This window comes from Lycium barbarum, chromosome 11, assembly GCF_019175385.1.
Source record: "Lycium barbarum isolate Lr01 chromosome 11, ASM1917538v2, whole genome shotgun sequence".
NCBI classification, from domain to species: domain Eukaryota; kingdom Viridiplantae; phylum Streptophyta; class Magnoliopsida; order Solanales; family Solanaceae; genus Lycium; species Lycium barbarum.
In genome coordinates this window covers 109,535,715-109,557,833 of record NC_083347.1, presented here as the reverse complement: position 1 = coordinate 109,557,833, position 22,119 = coordinate 109,535,715, and the positions used below count along the sequence as shown (strand labels likewise).

At 38.0% G+C, this 22,119-nt stretch overlaps 1 protein-coding gene across 1 annotated transcript; it reads right to left on the bottom strand.

Annotated features, from left to right (window-relative positions):
* Positions 1–34: 34 nt before the first annotated feature.
* On the bottom strand, positions 35–21,059 carry LOC132619045 (protein transport protein SEC24 B-like). Its single transcript, XM_060334026.1, has 26 exons — positions 20,794–21,059; positions 20,566–20,671; positions 15,863–16,740; positions 14,809–15,024; positions 14,565–14,639; positions 14,303–14,401; positions 12,980–13,091; positions 12,065–12,192; positions 11,047–11,166; positions 10,203–10,283; positions 8,325–8,402; positions 8,120–8,212; positions 7,596–7,650; positions 6,698–6,774; positions 5,648–5,719; positions 5,440–5,523; positions 5,127–5,246; positions 4,948–5,016; positions 3,997–4,074; positions 3,699–3,837; positions 2,462–2,626; positions 1,855–2,000; positions 1,539–1,718; positions 1,222–1,310; positions 1,021–1,052; positions 35–454 (listed from the first exon to the last, which is right to left on the bottom strand). The coding sequence occupies exons 3-26, from the start codon at positions 16,700–16,702 to the stop codon at positions 348–350; spliced, it is 3,255 nt and encodes a 1,084-aa protein (XP_060190009.1). The 5' UTR covers positions 16,703–16,740; positions 20,566–20,671; positions 20,794–21,059; the 3' UTR covers positions 35–347.
* Positions 21,060–22,119: the final 1,060 nt, after the last annotated feature.

Genomic DNA, 22,119 nt, shown 5'->3' with positions numbered 1-22,119 from the left:
ACATGAAGCTAGTTCAGTTGATGGTGCTCTGAGATCAAGAGACAAACGCTACTAAGACATGGATGCAAAAGATACACATTTTCAACACCATCGCCAATATAGTCGACAAAACTAATTCCATTTTAATTCTACATTTCACGTCAAGAAAAATAATCAGAATAAATACCACCATCACTCTGAATATAGATAAAAATCACGCTTTTTTTGTTTGTTCATTTTGAGCATGCGCCGCTACACTTAAAAAACTCTCAGAGAACTCTAAAAGCTGATCTGCACCTCTTCATACTGAAACCATCTGTACCCCTTCTCTCTATGATCAAAATTCATGAACAAAACTGGATATTTTCTCAGGCCATTTTATTTTGAATATGCCGATGGATATGTACTAGAAACTCGACATATGAAAGTCCATTTTGTGTCTTGTCTTCTACCATGTGCGAGAGAAATAACATGCCTGACAAAGAGATTCAAAGGTTAACAATGTGCTAGGGCCATGACCATGAATGAATATCACATAATTTGAGCTTCTTTCCTTCCAAACCAAACCAATATCACATGAGCATGCTTCTTGCATGTAGAAAATCTTTTGCCAAATGTAATATAATCATTCTCTTCCCTCAATGTTAATTAAAGCTATAAAACAAGTGTAGAAGTAGTCCCCTTCGATACGATAGTTCTACACCTCAGTTAAACCTCAGGATACCATGTGATAAACTGTTGTAAAACTAAAGTACTGCCTAAAGAATCAGAAATGGCTAAAGGTGAGTTAATAAGCAAAGAGAGGATGATTGGTCATTGCAAGATCTCATATGAAGTATTAAAAAGCAGCTAAGAGCAGGGAACGTTAAATTGATTGAAAAGATTAATCCATGTAGATCATTTTGATATTTCGTTATTCCGCCCATCTCCTTTCTTCCACTTCAGACTAATTTATAAATATATATTCTTTGGTTTGGGGGATGGGGGAAGATATGTTGAGAATTGAGGTAGAAATGCAAAAAAAAGGTACTGGATACAAACCTGATGAATCTCCCTTTTTGCATAATTTTAAGCTGCCAAAATCAAATTGAGAATATATCAGAAATTAGACACATTATGTGTTACAGGTTCAGACTAATCACATCTTTTTGATTTATAAGTAATGAAATGTAATTGAGTAACCCTCTCCTAAAAGGTGGACGTAAACACAGGAGCAAATACACAGAAAAAGAAGAATCATACCGGAGATAGTTACACCTTTGGCGTCTAATATCATTAATGATGTCATTGAGCTTCTTAGAGAGTGGATTGTCATACTGCTGCAGAACAAACTGAGAGAGGGAAATTTTAGAATTTACGCCCAGAGGAGCTAAATACAATAAGTAATTGCTTTCCTTCACCAACGGGATAAAAAAGGAACATTAATCAACAGCTTTTTCAGCCACATGTATCATACGAGGATCCTAGGAGAACGCATGCTGAGAATGTGTTCCCTCTTTTACCTCCTCATAAATTTGGAATAATATCACCAATCAACAGTTTAAGACGTGTCAAATTACCTGAGCAGGAATTTCTTCAACAGATGAAATGCCTAGCAGCTGACGGATAACATTAGGATCTGCAGAGTTCCCAACATATATCAAACAGTCCTCACCGTTCTCGAGAAGATAGATACCATTGTCGCTAATGTGTTCACTGGAAAGTGGAATAGGAGGAGGAATAAGAGAATCATCATTCTCCTGCAAGTTCAAATACAGATAGAAATGTAATCCAAAAATAATGTTCCAAATGTCTCAATAAAAAGAATAGAACTACCACTTGACTTAGAAAGGCAAAAGGAAAAGGGAAACAAAATCAATAAATACAAGCCCATACCTTTGTATCAAGATCGTGAATTGCTATCAATCTAGGGTAGACCAGAGGGATTGCCAATGGAGTAGAGAGTGGGGAAACATAATTAATCCAGAAGGACCTACTATCGATCTGTCCATCTGCTCTAAGTCCAGGGCTTTTAACTAAAGCTGAAATATTAAGAAAACTTATAAAAACATGCTTTTACATTATTTTTTGCACAAAAATTTGCACAAGTAGTTTTACGGTGGCAAAGAAAATTAGAGTTAGCCATTCAACATACCCTGTAAGTAGGAAGCATTCAGAAGCTAAATGCACATACTAAGAATGCATTATCATTCATTCATTTAGGTTTTCTTGGCGCTATTTTCCTTCATATCATTTACATCAACTAACTCATATAATACACTGAATAAACAATCTTAGAATAGAAACAAAAGGACATCAAGGGGGGGCATAGCGGAGGAAAGTGATATTAGGCATTTTGATCAATATGTCAACTTAAATATAAAAAGGAGAAGAAGAGGAAGTAATGCAAGAAAAGTATTTGCAAATTGCACTGCATGTATAAACCAACACTGTCAAATCATTGGGAAACGAAGGGCTTGGGAAAAAGAAATGCAAGATATACCGAGTGTGTAAAGAGGAAGAAGTTTAAGTGCCTCAGGAAGGATAAGTTGCCCCGAGGATGACACTGTAGCACAGAATTTACGGTAAGAATGAAGAATGTTGATGCAAAGGTTTGTCACTTGTTCTCTGATCCGTGAGAGAGGAGCGGTCGGTACTTCACTGGCCGCTGCATGCAAGAAAAATGACATAAGTACGAGTACTCTCTTAAAATAATACATGAGGAGAAAAAAGGAAAAATAATGAAATAGCAACAGCACATGAGATAACATTAAACATCAAAAGCAAGTAGTGCAGGCCACTTGGCAGCTCGTGATAGTAATTATGTCGACCACAACAGCACAATTAATAAGCTGTAAAGAGCTACCTTCTACTTACTTACTCCTGGCCAGGTGGAATTTTTTATCTTTTGAGGGGGGTATTTAGCATATCGAAGAACAAAAATATCTGCCTGACAAGTTTACCGTGGTTGATTAGTCAAAAGAAATGTAAAGAAAGAAAAGGAGTGTATTAATTGTGCATTTTCAAGGCAAAATATACGATTTTTTAATTTTCCCCTATACATCCTAACAATATGAACCCCTGAGGGCAAAAAAAGGAAAATATCATTTAGCCATTCGGCCAAAAGATCTAGAAGAGGTGACATCCTACAAACACCAGTTCCCTACTTATTCCAACAGTGTCAATTTCTTTTTTATCTTTTTTAATAAGACACTTATTATTCTTCGTCCCTCATTTTGTTCATGTTGCGGTTTTGCTTTTGGATAGCATCCAAAATCACGGATCATCTAGACACAAATGTTCCACCCCCATCTAGACAACATTCATTTATGCAGAACAAGAGTTACTGGGATTATAGGGAAAAGGGAGCAACATGTAGGAGGAGTCCACACACAATCTTATATATAATACGGTTATGCACATATGAGAAAGGAGCAAACACCAATGCAGCTTTTGGAAATAATAAATGCATACTTTATAAGGAAAAATTAAGTATCAAAGATCATCTCAGCATAAAGGGGAGAAAATAGGCATAGATGCAGAAACCAAAGATCCTTTCTGAGGCAGCAGTACATTATAGAGATAAAATCTTCCCAAATTTTAGCACTTCCAAAAATGGAGTTAATTGAGAATAAAAATGGGAGATGCCCCCTAACCATGAGGGGGCGGATGAGGACGCTGAACTGTCGGCACTGTACTTAAGAATGTGGCACAGTGTATTATGAGATATTATCCTCTACCTTGCTTTAAGATGCAAGCAAATTGGGTGTCCAGGTCAGCTGATCGAAACAGGTTACTCAACATAGTTGTGCAAGGCAGAGCCAAAGTTGATACTCGGATTCTTCTTTGGCCGTCGATGGTAGTGTAAAGAACAGCAGACTGGAAAGACAGAGACAAGCTCTTGTAAATGGCCATCATATTGCACCAGGGAAGAAAAAATGAAAAGGAGGGAGCAGCAGCAGGCAAAAATAGACATAGAAACAGGGCAAACAAGATTAACCAAAAACTCATTGCTGAAGATTCAAAATAAATTTGTACCTGAAAAGAACATTCTGAACCATCCTGCAATTTGTCATCATGTTTCAATGTCACCATAATTGTTTTGTCAGAGTCAATCTGCACAATGGAAAGCTCACTTAGAAATGAACACACCCAATTCAGGAGTCAGTCAAACTAGCACATTCAGCAGGGAATCAACAGTGTAAAAAGCTTTTGAGTGTAAATATGCACGCAGAACAAGGCGAATTAACAGTATAAACATGCATACAGAAAAACCTACGCTAGTACAGCTTCCATGGAAAAAATGGACAAGCTAAAATCCCTTACCAGCACATTGTGGGTTACTAGATTAACATAACCCCTTCTGGAAGGGAATATCCTCTTATAAGGTTCTCTCAAAACATTTAACTTAGAAGATATACCTTTAGGTACTTTTGGACATGTGAACTTCCACACGTATGGCCCATGAAACATTCATTTGAATATTTTAGCCATGGACAATCTGTAAAGATGGTTTTAAGAGATTCATCTTGATGTGAAAAAAAGGCTAGATAAAAGCATAGGTGACAAACGAGTGCCGAATGAACATAGCACAACATATTCCTTTTCTTGGTTGCATCATCTCTACCCCCCAAAACTCACCAAAAGAACAGGACAAAGGCAGAGAAATCAACACTGTGGGAAGCTCACTTAGTAAATCAGGCAGGAATCAATAGTAAAGTATCAAAAGTAGTCAAACATAATATGGGTAGATTTGGTATTAGCCCAAGAAATGTGCTATAGATGCTTCGAACTTAATACAGATGTGCATAGTTTATTTATCAAATCTATCTCAGTTATTGTGGTTGTACTTCAGGTGTGGGAAGTGCATAATTGTCTCCTAAATGGGGAAGGAGTACAGAAGGATAAACCACAGGTAGATCAGCTCTAATGGAATTCCTTTACAGTAATATATATGTGCAAAGTTTATTTAAGGATAGAGGGACAAACCGCAGGTAGATCAACATCTGTTGGAATTCTTTTACAGTAATTTCCAGAGTACTCCTGAACTTGAAGGCCCTACAAATGGAACACAGTCAGCATGAATTTTGTGCTCAGTTTCCATAAATGAGGTCTGGCACTTCTCCTATGAGAGAAGCACAGGAAGACCCAAAAACTGAGGAGCATACCTGACTACATCTTACACGCATCACCGCCTCAAACCCTTGGGGCCTAGTGATATTCCATCGAAGATCATTGTATAGCTTGGCAGTATCAGCAAGAGCAGAGAAAGGGAAATAGTAGTACACCTGACACAAGTGAAATATCCTTAAAGCTCAAGCCTAGATATAAAAATATCAAAAGGAATATGAAGTGAAGCGCTATCATATACAGTAAGTTTCATAATAAGATCTGTTCATAAATTCCATGTACAGAAAGTGCCTCGTAACCGGGGTCCTAGAGGAGAAGACAAGCTAAAATAGTAACAAATGTCACAGTTACCTGCCCACCAGTGGTCCTAGGAATGACTGAGATGGAGGCAATGTCTACATAAGATTGAGTTGTGAGAAACACGTCAACACAGACCTGAAGCAGTTGAGATCTAATTAATTAAAGTGAACGATTATAAATATAAAAAGACCAAAAAACGTTCTTAACATCCTATTTGTGCTTAATGAATCATTCTTCCACGGGCTTTCATATTACTCACCTGATACTCGGCAAACTCAATAGCCATTGTCTTCAGAGTTTTGTCAGCCGGCTGGAGTAACTTGTGAGCCTCCTGAAATTGGAGAATATACAACTCTTCTGAATAAGCAATGTCATGGTTGCTTTTTTTCCGGCATAAACAACAAATTATTTTCCTGAGAATTATAATTAAAAAATAATAATTGTATTCATCGCCACATTGGTGCTGGATATGTACATTATAAAAACTCAGATGGAGTCCAACGTTCATTTGTCCAATGCTTACAAGGACTACGCTAAAAGTACCTCAATGTGCCAAACAAACACCATTGTCATATGAACTTTCAATCTGTTCTAAGCAAACTGATCAACGAGAAGAAAAATGATAAGCACACTCTGGAGAAAGCTTAGAGGGAATACACCTAAACCCAAGATTTAAGAAGAAACTCGACAGCCACAAAAAGCTCTCATTTACCACAAAAAGAAAATGATTCCTAAGCTCCATAATTGCAAGACGATGATCCAATAGTGGAATTAAGACCAAACATTTTGTAGAAATGATGAGCAAATTGCCATCCATTTCTCAGAGGCGATGATCCAAATAAGTGATTAGCGGCTCAAAGGACTTAAGTCGAGTTATTGAACCACTATTTCTGCCAATACATTATTGTACATACTCTAGAAGTGAAATTTCAAGTAGACATGTTGATGTCAACAAATTGAAAAGATTGTTTGATTTTCTATTGTCTCTTTCATAAGTTGGCAATTAAAAGACAATAGCTCTCACACTTAAGCATGTTAAGGACAATATTAGAAGCTTCTATATACATATTCAGCACTGGATATGGACAATTTTATGGACAGAGCCCACATGATAAATATGGACAATGTTTGTGACATCCAAAATATGAAATGAGGGGCAAAAACAAGGGAACAGTGGGTATAAACAATCTAAAAGTGAGACACCAGTGTCGGAGTACCTAGCAGTCTATAGCAATCAAGGAAAAAGGCACCAGAAAACATAACTCCTACTAAAAGACAGATATACTAAAAACTGGTTCAATAATTTTACCTTTTCTGCAGCTGATACATTGGTTCTTCCTTCAGCCTCTCTAGCAGAAAGGGCTCCAATACCCGTAGATGGCAGGACTATAAGACATAGCAAGTATAGCCAACACTTAGAATCGTATTACAAGTTGTGTAGTCAAGGACTCAAGGTTGCACCGCTCATGCAACAGATCATTCACAAGAAATATATCACAGGACCTATGAACTTGTTGATGCACCAGGTGAAGGAGAAAAGAGGAACCATAAGGCAACTGCCTAAAGCATGCTACTATCTTACGAGGTATTCGGTCCAGATATTTGATGGAGACTTTCATAACATGAAAGTACTGAAAATATAATCCTTTTTTTTTCTTTTTTTTTTTTTTGATGACAAGGGAACCAGCAGCCGCTACCCTTTGGGTGCGCACAGGGTAAACCCCGCTCCTGTGCAATAGCTCGCAAACCACACAGGAGAGATAACCCGCACTAGGCAAGCCCCATGCGACGAGCTCGACCCAGAAGGCAAATCCCCTACTGTTGTAGGCATGGGTTTTCGAACCTGAGACATCCATTATGGAAGTCCCATGCTCAACCAATTAGGTCACCCTTACGGGTGTACTGAAAGTATAATCTAAACATAGCTATCCTATTAATACTTCAATTTTAAAAGAACCAGATAGTGCCATAGAAAGCAATGCTGTTATGTATCATCCTATCTAGGCAGACTGCATTGGACACAGAAGTTAAGCATACATTAATAGAAGTGAAACAGTCAATCAGCAGTGCATTGTAAACAAGAAGTGAGGGATCAAAGATAACAGATGTTTTAACTCAAGCATGCGTACAAGATAGAGTCTTGATATTAGACGCACAAGGTTGTAATTGTACATGATACTTAAAGTTCACTGCACTTAGCACCTTACCTGATTGAAACACAAGAAGTTTGCCTCCAGTGCTTTGCATTGCCAAGAATGCAGCCTGAAGTAACAAAACGCGAAGTAAGAATCAATCGATATGATAATCCATCATAGACTGATATGGTTAAACTTGGAATCACTCATCTGCACAGAGGCGGATTCCTGATTTTAATTCTGTGGGTTCAATCTTTAATGTTCTTAGCATTGAACCCATTATACTTTTAAAGTTATAAAATCATATCTGAAGTTTATTGCAACTTTAGTAATTTTTTACACATAAATTTATGCTCCGCGTACGGTCAGGTTGGTCCCCCCCCCCCCCCCCCCCCCCCCCCACACGATGCAGAATCTTTCAAATCTCTTTCTCAGAATGGCAAAGTGTCAGGCAACCGCGGTGACCTAACTTATCATATTTTAGAGGGAATGCAGAAAATACTTATTCCATCAATGAATTAATTAGGCTACAAAACAAGTGGGTTTACGATCCAAATGACAAGTTGGGAAACTAACTTCAAGTAAAGCATTGATACCTTGACTGCAGCTCCAAAAGCTGAATCAGCAGTCCTGTTGTTCTGGAACATTGTTGGGATGCTTTCTAGGAGAAGCTCTAGGTGTTGACGGCACTGAAAACACAAATAAGTAACCACTTACATAGGACGCACTGAAAGTCTTAGTCATCCCGCTTTAAAAAGGGGGAAATGAACAGAAAATTGGTCAACATCTTGCAGAACAAACCTCCGAGAGCTGCACAATCACATCAGTTTGAAGTGGGGTGTAAACATCTTGGACATCAGGGACTATAAGCATCAATGGCTGAAAAGGTAGATCCAGAATCAACTTATCAGAAAATAAGTACTTCACCAACCTAAACCATTTGCCACACCCTAATCCCATTTTAGCATCTATGTTAAAGAACAATGAACAAATCACATCAGTGAACAATGGAACAAGTGAAATACAATCCAACTATACCAGAGAAGGACAATGAGAGAACTGCATAATTAGGAAAACGGAGCAATTAATTGATAGACGAGACGTGTGGTGGAGTTAAAGATAGGCTGGAAGTTTGGTGAGAGGCCTTAAAGATTCTAACAGTTTCAGGTTAAGCAGGACTAAAAGGGAGTACCTAGAGTGCAAGTTCAGTGGCATAGCACATGAGACGGAGGTAGAAGCGAAGATAGAAGAAGAAGTCATACCCAAGAGAGGAATCTTCTATCTTGAGTCCGTAATCCAGGGAGACGGGGAGATTGACGATGATGTCACACATTGCATTGGAGCGGGGTGGGTGAAATAGAGGCTTGCCTCCGGGGTCCTGTGCGATAAGAAGGTGTCGCCAACGCTTAAAGGGAATTTCTACAGAGTGGTGGTTAGACCAGCATTGTTATATGCGACAGAGTGCTGGCCAGTCAAAAATGCTCACGTTCAGAAGATGAAGGTAACGGAGATAAGGATGCTCAGATGGATGTGTGGAACAATACTCAGAGAGGTATGATTAGGAACGAAGTTTTACAGGACGAAGTGGGAGTGGCATCAGCGGCAGACAAGATGAGGGAAGTGAGGCTGAGGTGGTTCGGGCATGTGAAAAGGAGGTGTAATGATGCACCATTAAGGAGGTGCGAGAGGTTGGTTGTAGCAAGAGTTAGGAGAGGTAGAGGTAGGTCGAAGAAGAACTGGGGGGAGGTGATTAGACAGGACATGGCACAACTTCAACTGATTGAGGACATGACCCTAGATAGGAAGGTATGGAGGACTAGGATTAGGGTAGAAGGTTAGAAGCTAGCTAAGTGTTGTCCACCTCTGTGTGGGGAGGGACGGGGTGGGTCTCCTCCTCTCCTCTTTCATTTTAGTAGTAGTAAACCGTTATCGCGTCGTTTCTTATTTCTTGATGCGTATTACTATCCGTTGCCACCTTTCTTTTGTATCTTGTTATGTTGCTATCTCTTCTCACATTATTGTGCCACGTACTATTTCTGAGCTGAGGGTCTACCGGAAACAGCCGCTCTACCTCACAAAGGTAGGGTAAAGTCTGCGTACATCCTACCCTCCCCAGATCCCACTTGTGAGGTCACACTGGGTTTGTGTTGTTGTTGTTGTTGGAGCAATTAGGCAGAAAGGGAGACGAGGAGCTAATTAAGGCAGAGAAGTCAAAAAGGGCTGTAAAGTAACTCTTTTTTGAAGGCTAATATTTTTCTTCCTGCAACCCTATGACTTAATCACAGACAAGACAAAATAAAAAAGGACACAAGAACAATTTTACTTTGTTTTAGTAAGAACTACTAACTCCCTTCCCCACATATTTCTTAGTTAGAGATTTTTATTTTATTTTCACATAAGTACTACTAACTCACTTCCCCACATATGTCTTAGTTAAAGATTTTTCTTTTCTTTTCAGTCAGAGAAATTCTTTAAGAAATGCATTTAGTTAATCATCTAGGCAACACATTTCTGAAATACAACAAGAATTCATCATTTTCATCATCAGCGCAACAAAGAGGGGAAAAAAAAAAAGGCAAAGATAACTGATTAAGGTTCAATACTCATTTCAAAGCTTCTTTTAATTTCAGATTTTAAAGCATAATTTAGCAGAGTCAAACTCATTTGAATGTGTTAAACCTGCTGCAATGCACGCTTGAGATTGTAAAAGTGGATAGTTGAGTCAAATGTAGCAACTCCAATGAACGTCCGAGGACCATCCTGCAATAATAAGTTTTCAATGTCAAAGAAAGTTCAAAAGCTTTCCAAGAATTCATATTGTGCATAAAATTGAATATAAATGCATCTTAGCTGAACTGTATCACAAATAGTATCTATTCCCTAATCCATGCCTCCTAGTGAACGCGACATTCTAACCACTTGAATGATCCCACCTCTCCCGAGTTCCATTAGATCAAAGATAGCTTTCTTTACCAGATCAAACCTATGGTTCATTCAAACTATAAGAATGACACCAGATGCAGAGAAAAGAACCGCTCAATTGAAGACATTCAAGGGTTCACCTAAATCCTTTTGTCACATTCATCATCTCCCTTTTATCTTCTGGAATTATTAAAAGCCATCGCTTCGCCGCTTAAGGAGATGCAAATCGACAGGTTATGGCATCAATCTCTTCATCTTTTTTGCCTACCCCCAGGGCCACTAATTACAGATATGCCATAACGAACTCTTGGATAAACCAAAGTGACCAAGCAGCATTCGCGCAACACTGCACTATTCAGAATGGAGACAAGCTGGGTTTTCCACAATTCAGATGCATCAATAACCTTTTTCAGCATCTCAACAGACAAATTACATGGGTACTTGCTTTGCTACACCAGAAGTTCTAGTTAATCTCTTAGTACGAGAATGTGATTAATTTATGATGATTCCACTTGAGAAGACAAGCCGACTACTTTTATCTCTCGCTATTCTAAAGTAAAGAAATGCATGTTGCATCATCATAAACAACCAATAGACTTACAGGGAGATCAGAAATAACTTGGCTGATCGCACTGCAAGCAGCTGCAGTTGCACCAGTCTGTATGGCATTCATGGAAACGTCTATAAGGAAGAAATACACAGCGGGCATCGGTTCCCGCACCTGAAATACAAGACAATATTCCAAGTTATTACTGCAAAATCCAATAAGTTACAAAACTGAATTAAGGGATTCCCTACACCAAAGAAAGGAGCACATCTACAAAAAAGGGCATCGAATCAACTCCCAACAGAGAGTAGGTTTAACGATATATCTACAATGATTTAGAACTCTGTCAATAAATTTCCTGTCGAAGTATTAGTTTAATTTTCTAAACTTGATATTCTACTCATCCGCACTACCAACCCCCTCCACCTATCAGTTCTTCTGTTAACCGATTGCACAGTAATCTAGGAGCAGTAATTTGACAAGTCTGCCACAGACCACAGTTCAACATTTCACGTCTACCACTCATTGCTTACTGGACCCTTCTCTTCTCCTCACATTCCTCTTTAGCTTTCTCTCCGTATGTGTTATTTTTGTACTACTTTCAATGCTGAAAAGAATTTTGTCACGAATGGTATACAGAACAACTGTTTCCTCCTAAAGTCTAAAATCAGCACAGAATAGCACGCTGATAGCAACAACCCAGTGCTGGGAAACTACACAAAAGTCAACATTTAGAATAGATAGAAAAGGGTGCTAGTGAACTACAAACTTCCCACATACCAATCCACTATGCTCAATCTCGAGTTAGTGTTTTATTTTTATTATTATTATTATTTTGATACCAGCCTCAATCCCAATTTAGGTGATATTGCAATATGAATCCTTCCCGCATACCAATCCACTATTCTGGCTAGCTTTCCAAAATACCAAAACAAGTTAAGATTGTAAATTTGAAAGCTCAAAGCTAGTTAAACTGAAAGTTCAGCGCTAAGAATGTCTACTTAATGTGACATTACTCCTATAAAGTCATGCAATCACATCCCTGAACAATTACGTGCCAAAAGGTACCAACCATATATTCCTTGGTAGCGACAAACTCAACAGTTCCTCGGCATAGTTCAGGCCTTTCATCAGCATCCCTACGCCTGCCATCTGGACCTAAGTTGCACTGATAGTCACGTGGAGTTTCATCGGTATGTCCTGCAAAAATGATGGGAGGAAACACGAGATGAAAACTACATAACAGCACATTTTCATTCAAAATGCAGCATTAGGAAATTGAAAATGGTTTCTACATTTCACGTTGTGCATTCAATTATTAATTGAAGCTGATGGCATAGGAGTTCAATCCATTAACCTTTTAGAGTTAATTGTTTTGGAAATGTGTAATTTGCAGTGAATAGCATGGAACCTGACCAATTGGTCTTCTACTAGGAGATTGAACTTTTCCTGCTATAGCACAACCATGCACTTCCACTAGGAAGGGTGTTCAGGAAATGCAAGCTATACCATAGAAAATTGAAGAGGTCTTTGCTGTCAAAGTAGGACCATATCACCAAAAATAGAATTGGATGGGTCATGCCAAAGCCGGCTTGTGCACACCTTGACTATTTAGCAGAGGATGAGAGAGAGAGAGAGAGAGAGTCACTGATTCTTTTGTTTTACTGCTCCACTTCATACTGTTAGCTTAAAGATAATTTTCTTCTTCGCTTCTTATGAAATGGAAGGCGTAAAAGTAAGACGGGCCACATGTTTTCAGTTGACCAGAAAGAATGTATATTAGACGTCTAAGAATGTGCTTAAGTTTTTCATTAGACTAGTTAGAGCAGAAAAATATCAATAACGATGTAAATTTGGCACTTCTGTTTCATCTCCTGTAGATTTTCGCACATCACGTCCATGCTATGTTGCATTTCAATCTTGAGTCCCTAAATAATATCTAGAAGTATCACATAACTTAGTGGGAATAAATGAATTTCATTCTTACCACACAAGTTACAGATAAAACGTCTTCCCTGATCAATGAACTTCATGAAAGGATTTATATAGCCTTTGCAACGAGAGCACCGAACAGGACCACTTTCCCCAAAATCAACCACCTAACAGGAAAGCAACACGAAGGTAAAAGAACCAACAAATTAATCCATTCTGCCTTCAAGTAAACTACACAAACCAATTTACATTATTGAAGTGCCCCTACGTGCTCAGAATATGGAGTAAGTAGAGATGATAACAGATATATAACAGCATAAACATAGGATCGGTGATGATTATTTGAAACGATTTCCACTCTAGGGATCACAATCGTTCCTTTTAGCCACCCATAAGAAAACGAAAAAGCACACTCCCCTGCAGCCAAGGGTCATTACAGTCAATTGTATATCTTAGCATACATCACGCCAGTGGTACTTCAACAAAACCTCAACAAACATAATTAATTGTAATAACCACTTATAAAATCATGATACTACTATTATCATTGTTAATCACAGATGTGACAACTCTGCTTTTAGTTTGACTTGAGGCACTATCGCAGTTGTGGGTCAAAATTAGGAAGTCGAAACTATTGTTTTTGTACTGAGGGACTCCTGGCCTGTGTACTGCCTTAGCAGTTAGCACCTTCATGAGTTAGCAGCGATGTGGCAGTAAGTAGCTAAGCTGCCAACGGAATTACTTGGGCTAACAACATGGTGAAGGTGCAAAGGTGAAAGAGCTCTAGCTACCAAAGGTAGAAAGAGTTGATAAAAGACTAGAGACATGGAAGCAGGGCGGAGCCAGCCTTAAAGCTACAGGTTCGGCAGAACCCAGTAGCTTTGGCTCAAACCCATGCTTGAGTTTTAAGTATAGAATCTTTTCTGTTCTCAAAAAGTCTTGTTGTTTCTTTCCTTCCAAATTGCTATATCATCCTTCATCAAGGTATACCATTATTTTACCCAATAACTATTACTTTGTCTGTCCCGTCAAAGCTTTTACTCTATCATTTTTAGCCTGTTCGAAAAAGAATGTTATTCTACATTTACAAACAGTTCCACTTTAAAACTTCTCATTTCACCCTTAATGACATGGTTTTATAGCCACATAAATATCATGGCATGTTTTTTTTTTTTTTTTTTAAAATTGAAAATATCATGGCATGTTTAAGACCACAAGTTCTAAAAAATCTTTTTTCCTCCCACTTAAACCCTGCGTCCAGACAGACAGGTTCATATAAAATGAAACATAAGGGTTCTAATTTTTTTTCCCCCATATCAAAAAAAAAAAAAAAAAGGCTAATAAAATTAGAACAGATAGATGGCAAAAAATGCATTACCTGGAGGGGCTCTTCAGATGGATGAGGAAGAGCTAACGGCTGGACCAATAAAGCCAATTGCATTGCCGAGGTTGTCAAAAGGTCAACAGTACAAGGAATCTGTTACACAAACAAGGACCAATCATCTACAACTAGTGCTTCAATAAGAAAAAGGATGGTTAATAAGTTTCTCATTCCATAGAAAGATGAAAGAGTATAATGCAGAAACCATAGAGGGAAGAATAACAAATAGAACAAAAAACAATGCAAAGAAGTTTCGTACCTGATTAATAGTACACCTCATGTACCGTGGGCTGCAATTTCCAGTGTCCCTAACAATATACTCACTTGTGGCAGGCTTCAAGTGGGCAAAAAAGGAAATCAGGAAAAAGCAGTAAAAACAAAAAAGTTTGATTAAGGAGGCAATAACCATTTGAAGAAAAGATAGTTCAGCTGCATATGCAACAGTCCAATACAACCAAGCAAGGTATTAGAGCGAAATGTTCCTAAATGAAATGATAATTTACCGGAGGGGGATTCGCCTGGTTGCCTTGTCGGGTTTCATGCAGAACTGCAGAAGCATTTGGAATAGGGCGCGGGATTTGATTGGGATCAACTTTTGATGGGCTGGTATGGCCAATCGAAGGAGTTATCGAAGCCACCGCCTGATTTGGAAGAGGAGGTCCCATCCCATACATACTTGGTGGTTGCATTGAACCAGGGATAGCAGAAGGTGGAGCCCCCTGTCAATGAGTAAACTCAGAATATGCACCTCACATGAAAGTGGAAATACAGTAAAAAGCATACTAAAGACAATTTACTTGATCCAACATGTGATCCACATAATTACGGGATTTCAATAGAGAAAAAAAAAAAAAAAACACTGCATTGGAAATGCACCATGTACTTTAGGGGTCTTTTTGAATTAAATATATGATTTATGTAAGATCAGTATACCTCTTCTGATTAAGAAAGGACAGGTAGGTTGTTGTAACTTCAATTGTGAAAGATAGTTATCCTTTTCAGATGGTCCAGCCAAACTGCAAAGGTGGTGTAATATACTTTGAAAATGTTTAAATTTTTCACGCTTGAGATAACTTGTATACTTAAGATTTTTCTTTTACAAGTACTGATACACGTAAGATATATAATAACAATTATTTAAATAGTGACAGATTTTGTAACAAACTTATAAAAGGATTTCTATATTTATACTTTGAATTGATTTAGATAAAGTAAATAAATGATACTGAAAATATCTTTTTCATAACTTTCAAGCACGGCAAAAAGTCCTAACAAAAATACAAAAATTATAAATAAAAACAAATTTTATTTATGGAGTAATCAAATATATTCTTAAATAACTTCAAATAATGAAATCTTCAGCTTCACCAGATTACACAAAACAAATTATACTTAGCTAATGAGTTTAGTGAAAATTCTTAACACCAGGGACCAGAAGCAAACTCTATTGTTGTTTCCCTTAAATAGCATATGCATATGAATCAATTTTATTTTTGGGAAAATACATAGAATTCACCTTCCAAAACAAGTACAATAAGATAGGCATATAAAGATCACCTGATGGGGTTGCCACGACTGTGTTCCATAAGGAGCACCCATGGGTGGAGGCATGGCTTGAACAGGTGCTGCAAATGGGGAGGAACCTGAAGGCGGTGGCATATTCTGAAATGATCCCGAAAATGGAGGTGGTGGTTGTGCTGTAACTGGTGGTGTGCTAACAGATGATGAACTTCCAAAGGGTGAGCGCATGCCTGAAGGCTGAGAAGAAGCGCCAGGTGAAACCATCGTTGGTGGAGGAGCTCCAAATGGTGGCCTCATTGTATTGCTTGGAGGAGGAAAACGTGCTCCACCCTGCATCATTCCCGGCCCACCTGTCGGTGGCCCATTACTAACCGAGCCAGAAATGCTTGATGGCAGCGGCACAGCAGGACCTGTTGTCAACGGTGAAGAAGAAAAAGGACCCCGAGGTCCTGGACGATGACCCAATGCAGAAGGCAAAGACCCAGGTGGTGGGGCTGCACCTCCCATAGAAGGAGGCATTACACCAGGAGGAGGTGGCCGAGATGCAAAGGGAGGAACAGACTGAGACACAGGAGGAGGCAATCCAGTGTGTGGAGGACCACTAGGAGGTGTGGGACCTCTCGGGAAAGCACCAGGTGGTGGAGGTCCGGGACGGCTAACAGGTGGTCCACCAGCAAAAGGTGGCTGCTGCCTAAATGGGGTATTAGGCCTAAGAGCACTAGGTGGCTGCTGCCCAAATGGGGCATTAGGCCTAGAAGCACCAGGTGGCTGATTGGGCCTATTTACTTGTAGATTTTGCATACCATCCACAAGTGCATTAGGGTTATAATTGGGTGGTGGCGCATTCCTTGGTCTAGGTCCCCCTGGAGCTGCCATTGATTATTTCCAAGTTTCCCAAAACTCTAGAACAGATACTAGAAAAAAAGTTCAATAAATAAATAAAATCAGTAGGGAAAAAAAAAATAAGAACAGCAACCTTCACTATTTCAAGCATTCAGCAGGCCAAAAGAAACACATGTTTGAAGCCATATTGATTCAAGGAAAACAAGTCCATAATATCAACCACAAAAGAAAAATAACCACACAATACATCAGATGCTGATTACCACAAAAGAAAAATAACCACACGATACATCAGATGCTGATTAAACAATCGAAAAAGAACATCAGACACTGATTCACAAGATTAACTTCTCAACCACCAGATTATCAGCAAATCAACAAAGTCAAAGAAGATGGAGAGGGCACGGTTCTTCCTGAGAGATTTCAGAGAGAGACTAATTTCACATAGAGAAAACTAGTCTCTTGTGCAAGAGAGCAAAAGTTCTGTGGCGACATAAATGAACCCTAACTATAGGATACAAAGGGGATTGGTTAGAGAGAGTGAGGATAATTTGAGAATTAATTCAGCCTTTTCAATTTTTTATTCAGGATGTAGAAAGAGCAAAAGCACAAGAAAATGCTAACTAGCTAAACAGGGATGAGAACATTAATATCTAAGATCTCTTTAGATATTAGACACAAGCTACAAAAGGAAGGAACTGCAAAAGGCCATTGAAAAAAGAACCCAAACTAGCATCCCGTTAAGGAAGATTTAAGGCACATACTTTGTTGTGCTTGGGCACTGGAGAAACCGATCACATCGTATTAGATATATAGAAAATCAGACCGAAAAAAAAAAATACCTACCTCCAACAAGGGATCAAATCTTAGAAGTAGAGGAAGAACAGAACAAATAAAGAGAGACTCAATTTAAAAAGAGCGAAATTTTAAGACAATAGCGTCGGTAGATAAACAAATAAAGATCCTAAGGCTGGAGAGGGATCGATTTTGCATTTATTCCACTGAAATGGTAGAAGACTATTATTCCTCCAAAGGAGTTTCATGATTAACAACAGAGTTAATATTAGACATTGAAAGAAGAACCCAAAAGGCCATTGAAAAAGAAGCCAAACTAGCATCCCATTAAGGAAGATTTAAGGCACATACTTTGTTGTGCTTGGGCATTGGAGAAGCCGATCACATCGTATTAGATATATAGAAAATCAGACCCAAAAAAAAAAAAAAAAACTAACTACCTCCAACAAGGGATCAAATCTTAGAAGTAGAGGCAGAACAGAACAAATAAAGAAAGACTCAATTTAAAAAGAGCGATAATTTTAAGACAATAGTCTCGGTTGATCAACAAATAAAGATCCCAAGGCTGGAGAGAGATCGATTTTGCATTTATTCCACTGAAATGGTAGAAGACTATTATTCCTCCAAAGGAGTTTCCTTATGAACAACAGAGTCAAATTGTACGACCGTCTTTCTTTTTTCTCTATGGATTCTTTCATACTTATAAACTGAAAATACGAATAGGAAAACAAACCAGTCAATAAGATCCAAATCAACAAGAAAGAGTAGCTACCACTGACTAGAAATCAGGGGGAGTTACAGATATTTTATTTGTCTCATTCATTGGCCCCTTTGTTCAAATGAATATGGTGATTGCTATTAACACTGGCGTTTCTTTGCCCAACCATTCTATTAATAAAATGTCCTATTTTTTAACTGCTTCACCTCTTTTTGGTTAATTTCAAAACTAACTGGCAAATCAAAGCAGAGAACAACATACAACAAAGTTAAATTCATTATCCCGTTTTTCAATACAAATTTAAAACATACAGAAAGTGAGGTTTTAGTGACGGTACAATTTACTCTCTGCAACTGGACTTCCTCTATTTATTAACCAATTGAGTTAGGGTTCCTTATTAAATGAGCGATTTCTAGCTTTCTTTGTGGACCCCAAGAAAAAAAAATCTTTCCCAGATATAAAGTTGCCACAGTGAGATTATATAACAAAAAGTGATAATCATTTTCATCCTCAAACTTAATTTTAAAAAATAGAATTTTCATCTAACTTTGTAATATGAATGTGCTTCTTCTCTCTCAATGTCGAGATATTATGCTGACTAATTAGTAATTCTAGACAGTGTTATCAAAAGCGAAAAGCGCAAAAAAGCTCTAAGGTCAGCTGGGGCTTTAAGCGCAAATAAAGCGTGGGCTTTAATGAAAAAAAGCGCAATGGTGCAAAAATACAAATATATATATTTTTAGTCCAAGATTAATAATAATATTTTTTGATTAAGCACCGGGTGTCCGGGTCTCTTTGAGCCCCGACTAATCCCAGTCCAAGATTAATAATAATAAGCATGAATAACAAATGTATGGGAAAAGAAATTGTAAAAATATTACGATAAAGTGATATATTAATCATCTAGTGTCACCTCTCCAAGAGAGGCTCATTGGCAAGGAAAAGTATGTCTTAGAGCCTTGATGATGACACTGAAGTGCACATAAAGCGAGGCGAAGCGCTCAACATGTTTTGAGTCTCACTTCAGGGCTTAAGCGCGCTTAAAGCGCGCCTTTGATAACACTGATTCTAGAAACAGAATGCCTAATTTGCTCATCAAATTATTAATCTCTCTTTCTTTGAATTTTTATAACATGACATTTTCTTTTCTTTTTTCTAAGGTTCTCTTTTCACGGTATTGATTAACTCAGCTTTATATATTGTATTTTTCTTCCTTGATATCCCTTGCTCTTATTCATATAGTGTTGTATTTAAGGTTGTATATAGTACGATGTGCTCCTCCATCCAAGATGTTTTTAACATTATATTAATAAAACGATCAACCTGCCTATGATTTATGGTGATAGTAAAAGATGAAAGGGTTCATAGTGACCCCAAACATGACAGTGCATCAATTTAGATGAAGCACTCCTCAGCTCAAGACTAAGAGCCCGTTTGGATGAGCTTATTTTAAGTGACTTTTAAGCATAATCCATAAGTTAGGAATTGTAGTTTTTGGGTTATTTTTGTCATTTTAGCTTAAAAACAAGTGCTTAAAAGCACTTTTTCACTTTATCCAAACACTACAAAATGACTTATAAGCTATTTTGGCTTAAAAGCACTTAAAATTAGCCAATCCAAAGGGCCTCTAAACCCCAAGGGCGAAATATGGCTAAGTTAGATACTGATAAAACTTGAACACAACAGTTGATTTTTAAAGGATAAACTAGAACTTGATTTTCAATAAGTGGGAGGGCACACTGTCACAAATCATATTTTGTTGAAACTTTACCAAGAAAACGACATAAATTGTCCCTTAACTATGAGGGTAGGTTCAAAATAGTCCCTTAACTATGTACTTAACAATTTCGGTTAACAATTTCGGTCCATTAAGTTTGCCATAAGATAACAAAATAGTCTCTTAAGTATGCACTTAACAGTTTTGGTCCTTTAAGTTTGCCACAAGTTAACAAATATGGTCCCTTAACTATGAGGGCAGGTTAAAAATAGTCCCTTAAGCATAGACTTAAGGGTTTTGGTCCTTTAAGTTCGCCAAAATTCAGCACTTTTAGTCTCCGGCAAAATATTCATCGAACTCTGTCAGTTAGATTTGACGAGAAATATGAAAAAAGGGGGGGAGGGAAATGCCATGATCTGTGATAAGAAGGTTTGCCAAGAAATCTCATATTAAACTAAGCACCAAATAAGTTAATCAGATAAAGAATACTGGAGAAACTGCAAAACGAATCCATACGATCCTAAAGCCAAAATGAAGCTAAAACATACATTAATTCATGCTGAACTTAAACAGACATAAATCAAAGCTTGAGTAAAATAATTGAAAAAAGAGGAACTTTACATAGGAGCAGAAAATGAAAAATAAATAAAGAGGAAAGAAATTTACCTTATAGAGTTGCGTCTAGAATACTTCAGTTTGTGCCCCAAAGTAAAGAGAAATCAATTAAATTGGAAGGCGAAATTCCTTTTAGCCTTAACTTGAATCCCCAAATCTGGATTTGAAATTGTTGAATAAGTATTAAAAAAGCAATTCGAAAACAGAGATCTTTACAACACTTTTCCTTGGATTAATCGAACAAAAAACGGGAAAACAGAAAGAAAGAGAATCGCTTACCTGTCTTTAATAAACACCTTTGCCCGAAATATTGAAGCAAAGGCTGTTCAAATGAGATCAGAATTGGTGTAAGATTTCAGTGATCGATCGCTCAATGGGTCATTTTGGTGTAAAAAATATTTACTTTTTCCCTGTGTGCAAAATGGCGATTTCCCCTTTGTTATTTTTCCTTTTTAGTTTTGGAAACCAAAGCAATGTGATTGGTCCAAAGCCCAGAAATTGACGTCAACGCAACAAAAAAAAAAAAATACTACAACATATTACAGTTATTACATACATTGGTAGTAATAATGTTAGATACTCCATCACCTAATCAGGTTGTTCTTTGGGGGTAAAAAATAAGGAGGATGGGTCGGGTAGTCCGGTATTTATCCATTTTTTTTTTTGCGTGGATGGTCTTTAAATTTTGCCTCTCATATTTATGGTCTTTAAATTTTGTCCCTCATATTTGTGATCTTTAAATTATGCTCCCCATATTGCTGGTCTTTAACTTTTACCTTTCGCATTGCAACTCTGAGCATTCACGCACAAATCATAAGGTTCTCAGTTCGAACCCCACTCAAGCATAAATTAAAAAAAAGTTTGCAAGGCAAGGTTTGGGTCGTGTGTATGCCGGACCCGGCATACACTTGTTAAGGAATTACCAAATTTATGCCGGACCCGGCATACTCATGCCTTGTGGGCAGACTTGGCATAAGTATGCCGGGTCCGACATAACTTTGGTAATTCCTTAACAAGTTTATGCCGGTGGGGGCAAACTTTTATGCCGGACCCGACATAAACTTGTGAAGGAATTACCAAAGTTATGCCGGACCCGGCATACTTATGCCAAGTCTTCCCATAAGGCATAAGTATGTCGGGTCCGGCATAACTTTGGTAATTCCTTCACAAGTGTATGCCGGTGGGGGCATAGCGAAATTTAAACTCTACCTTGCGAATTTTTTTTAAAATTTTGACTATGTGGGGGTTCGAACCTGGAACCCATGGGTTTTAGCCGAAGGGCAAAATTTAAAGATTTCAAATATGAGGGGCAAAATTTAAAGACCACCCCAAAAGAAGGGCGCAATTCTGCGAATTGCCCGTATTTATCCAGGTATTTGGGCTTAATGGTCCAACAAATGATAGGCTGGTCATAGGGGGTTTGAGAATGGTTAAAATTGAGTTTATGTGATAAATACACCGTATTATAGACGTCCATTTAAATACACACAATATTCTGGATAAGCTTACAATGACAGCTTGCAACTAGCTCAAGCAGACAACTTCTTTTCCTCTATAAATAGGAAGTCAATTCAGTTCATTTGTACATCAAGTCAAAGTTGAATA

Coding starts and splice junctions, on each gene's coding strand:
- LOC132619045 (XM_060334026.1), bottom strand. CDS start 16,702: ATGGCAGCTCCAGGGGGACCTAGACCAAGGAATGCGCCACCACCCAAT. Junction 15,025..15,862: donor AGTCGTGGCAACCCCATCAG/GTGATCTTTATA, acceptor ACTCATTGACAG/GGGGCTCCACCTTCTGCTAT. Junction 455..1,020: donor CAAAAAGGGAGATTCATCAG/GTTTGTATCCAG, acceptor TCTCTTTGTCAG/GCATGTTATTTCTCTCGCAC.